This window comes from Sinocyclocheilus anshuiensis, unplaced genomic scaffold, assembly GCF_001515605.1.
Source record: "Sinocyclocheilus anshuiensis isolate Anshui unplaced genomic scaffold, SAMN03320099.WGS_v1.1 scaffold81, whole genome shotgun sequence".
Lineage (NCBI taxonomy): Eukaryota > Metazoa > Chordata > Actinopteri > Cypriniformes > Cyprinidae > Sinocyclocheilus > Sinocyclocheilus anshuiensis.
This window is the reverse complement of record NW_015537945.1, coordinates 253,002-257,375: the sequence shown is the minus strand read 5'-3', so window position 1 is coordinate 257,375 and position 4,374 is coordinate 253,002. Positions and strand designations below refer to the sequence as shown.

At 34.1% G+C, this 4,374-nt stretch overlaps 1 protein-coding gene across 6 annotated transcripts in view; it reads right to left on the bottom strand.

The window, feature by feature from the left end:
* The window catches only part of LOC107663866 (bromodomain adjacent to zinc finger domain protein 2B-like), a 99,032-nt gene that overhangs the window by 5,067 nt on the left and 89,591 nt on the right, over nt 1-4,374 (bottom strand). For 4 of the 6 annotated variants that reach the window (XM_016454239.1, XM_016454264.1, XM_016454247.1 and 1 more), the window contains 3 exons: nt 2,990-3,145; nt 2,759-2,919; nt 1,570-1,853 (listed from right to left, as the gene is read on the bottom strand). In XM_016454239.1, coding sequence (XP_016309725.1) covers nt 1,570-1,853; nt 2,759-2,919; nt 2,990-3,145 — 601 coding nt within the window. The remainder of the gene's footprint in view (nt 1-1,569; nt 1,854-2,758; nt 2,920-2,989; nt 3,146-4,374) is intronic. The other 2 variants (XM_016454273.1, XM_016454282.1) reach the window with 1 other exon arrangement.

Sequence of the window (4,374 nt, the reverse complement as noted above, 5' to 3'; positions counted from 1 at the left end):
GTGAAGTATTCTAATTTGTTGAGATAGTGAAGTATTCTAATTTGTTGAGATAGTGAATTGGTGGGTTTTTGTTAAATGTGAGCCAAAATCATCACAATTAAAAGAACCAAAGACTTAAACTACTTCAGTCTGTGTGCACTGAATTTATTTAATACACGAGTTTCACAATTTGAGTTGAATTAGTGAAATAAATGAACTTTTCCACGACATTCTAATTTATTGAGATGCACCTGTATTTGTCTTCAAGACAATGCAATTATTTTGCATTTTTTCTTGCGTCAGTGATGGTCAGATTCTTTTGAATCTTCCAAAAGTTCATACATATTTGTAAGTGAATGGCAGATTTATTCTGATTTGGTGAATGTTAATTTTGGAGCCTGGATATGACCATATTTCAGTAAAAATATGACATGATCAATAACCCACATTCATGCTGATAATAACCACAGTGCACAAACTAAATGAGCACAGAGACAGCAATCAGATTCAACCGTGTTTTGCCACTTTCCACAAATAGGGTACAATATTAGTTTAAATAGCATTAGGAGGCACAATTTGTTTTTAAAAAAAAAATTGTTGTTGAGAGAACTATTAGATGTTGGTCTATAAACCCTTCTATTTATTACAATTTATATAATATTATTTAAATAATAAGTTATACAATATTATCAAATATTATTTATATAGCATTCTATGGGAAATATAATTTGATCAGCAACAACAAACCAACATTTGGTCACAGAACTTTCTATCCCCTACTGAGTGATGGCTTTATTTAGGCTAAATTTGCAACCTTGTTAGTATTATTATTATTATTATTATAATTTGTATTATAATTACTCAGAACTCTGACCTCTAGAGTAATTATAAATAATAATATTTATTTATTTTATTTTTTTAGAACTATTAGATCTTAGTTTGTAAACTCTTAAGTAATTTTTCAGTTTACCTAGAAATATCACTCCTCTTATATCTGACCATTTGTTAAAATAAATACATAATTATACATTAGATTATAATTACTAATAGCATTATTATTATTATTATTAACAATATCAACAATTAATAATTGATAATGTAAACTAATAATAATACTAATAATAACAATAATAATAACAGTTATATTTAACTATTCAATTATTCTAATTAAATCACATTATTATAATCATCAATATTTGTTTAATGAATAATTAATAATAATAAAATTCAGCAACAAATAATTTACATTGAATACATTTATTCCAATTTAATTATTATTATTGTTGTTGTTTTCTTATTATTGTTATTTATTTATTTAGAAGAATTTCAGGCTCTATTTAGTACCCTTTTTGTGGCAGCCTCTTCAAGAAGCACTTGCTTGTGGAAGGCAGATGACTGGATGTAATGAGGCTGTGGTTACTGTAGATGTAGACAGTGCCTCATGCTCATGCTTCACAAGCCAAAAAGTGAAGGTTGCAGTGTAAATGGGAAAGAAGCACCACAGCCATAAACCCATAGATGCACACAGCCAAAGTGAAGCATGAAGAGCGGCAGACAGGCTTGAGGAGCGTGTGAATCTGGATGACCTACCCGTCACCATCAGCTCTAGCAGGTGATGGTGCAGGGGCCGGTACTGAGACCGTTCCCACGTTATCCAGTCTGATCTGAACGGTGCTGCTTAAAGGGCTCTTCAGGTACCTTCGCTCGATGTTCCTCTCTAGCTCCGCCAGACGCGTCACTGCTATATCCAGAGGGTTGTTCACTCGACGTACGATGCCGCTGTCACTTTTGTCTTTGCAGTTTTGCACGACGGGTTTGTGCTCGTAATACAGCAGGTCTTCACTCTGTGACTGCACCACTGGATGCATCCAGCCCTGTCAAACAAACAAACAATACTTTTATACAGTTTTAAACACTGCAGTTCAAATCAAAGGCAGTGTTGAAACATTAATGCTCTTAACCTGGATCTTGATCCTACTTCATCTTACTTAAGCTCCAGCAACTCTATGTCATACTTTTGGGCTTTTTTATGTCAATTTCTGATATTGTTCTATTTCATTTTAAACCATGCCCTCTAGTGGCATTATTTGGACTTAATGTTAATGTTGATGTTGCTAAAAGGCTTATACTAATAAACTGGAAAAAGCCTTCCCTCCCAACTACTCTCATTGGATGCATGACATGTTACAGTTAATTAAAAAAAAGGATTCACAATGCTTGTTGATGCAGAAAAACGTTATAGTATTTGGCAACCCTTTCTATGATACTTCATGTGTTTTATTTTACTCCCAGCTGGTTGTGATTCTATACATAAAGCTTTTTTCCTCTCTCTTTCTTCCTTCTCAGCATTGTCTCAAGTATTGGTGTATTTTATGTATATGTGTACTTATTATTACTGTTATTTATTAGCATATATACACACAAAGGGTACAGCACGAAACTCTTGAGATAAAATAATTTTAAATTAAATTAATAAACAATATAATAATAATGAAGAAGAAGAAGAGTAATAAAGAAAATTAAATTGAATAATTAAAAAGATCAAATAATATGTTTTGTTTATTATCATTATTAATAGTTATTAATTTAATTTAAAGATGATCTATATATATTTTATTATATTATATTTTATATATATATATATACTTTTTTTTAATCTGTCTTGTTGAAAAGCATCAATAAAAAGATTTAAACTAAAACACGAATGCTCTCGTAGGCACAGACAAGAAAAGATGATTGATTATGTATAATAATGTTCATTAAAATCCAGATTTCCTACCTTAACCTGCAGACTGGCTGAGGTGACCTTGTGTTCCAGTTCCTCCACCTGCTGCAGGACACCGATGTCCATGTCCATGGCCTGCTCTTCCACACACCAGCTCTGGACGGTGTCCTCAGAGGCCTGATTCTCCTCCAGCTCAGAGACGTCGATCACATTCACTGGACACAGAGCGCAGACTAAGAGCACTGCCCTCGAAGCATTTCAAACAGAGACACAACGAGCACCTACCATCTCTGTTCCTGCTGCAGACCTGCCCGATGTAGTCCATGTGTTTCTGCAGCTGTTTCTGCAGCTGTTTCTCTCGGATCCCTCGGGAATGGCATGCTTTCTCTATAGATCGTAACTCCTCGACGTCCGTCACCTTCCACCAGCCAGTCAACATCTCTACAAGACAAACACAACACAAAAATACAGCTTTGATAGGCCAGGTTCGAAAATATACATCTCCATATTTAAAATTTTTTAATAGATTATGGAGATGATTTCCATTGGAGTAACCATCATTTCAATCAAACAGTCACTGGAATAAAAAAGTAGATTTTAAATATTTAATGTAATAAAGTACAGTAAAATCTAGTCAATTTTATTTATTTTCACACGTTTTAGATTTATATCTATAAAATATAACATTTTATATTAAAGTTTTATATTACTAAAATATTAACTCATACATTAAATTATTACTGTATATATTAATTTATAATATACTACCATTCAAAGGTTTGGAGTCAGAAATTAAAAATGTATACTTGTATTCAGCAAGGATGCATTAAATTGACAATTCACAAATTCACAAGTGACAGTAAAGACATTTATAATGTTACAGAAGATTTATACTTAAAATAAATGCTGTTCTTTTGAACTTTCTATTCATTAAAGGGGTCATATGATATTGCTAAAAAGTGACGTGACATGTGGCCAAGTATGGTGACCCATACTCATAAAAAGAACATTATTTTGTTGAAAAATGAAACGTAATGAAACGTGTTTATGCGGTTTAAGGTTCAAAAAACATTATTTTCCACATACTGTACATTATTGTTTCTCCTCTATGCCCCACCTTTCTGAAACACATTGATTTTTACGTATTATAATGACTTGTACCATCTTTTTACGCGTTGCATCACGCCGCGCAAACATAAAACCATGTCTGCATTTGTGATAGGAGAAATGACAAACAACAAGTGCTACTCTACACTGCTCAAAACTCACGTTTGAATCGCCAGTGGCAAATCCTTTAAATATAAAAAAACGTGAGTCAGAACAGCCGGCATTGTAGTCTACTCTCCCAGGATCAGGAAACAGTCCTCCATAAAATGCGCTGCACACATCTGAATATTTGGGTTGAACTGTTCTGGAACAGTGTTGTAAATACAACTTAACCACTGATTTCTAGTCGTGTCCTCTTTTGGAAGACCAAACAAAGTAGTTTTGCTTTCACAGCGAAACACAGCGTCACACACGGCGGCCTAGAGTGAGCGGAGGAGGGCGGGCTTGAGAACGGTGCGTCTGGTGGGCTTGCAGCAACCACATGTGACGACCCCGGGCTGGACTCGTCCACGGTGAAAGCCGATCCGGTGATCGACAGCGCAAAGTTGATGTATTTCCTCAGC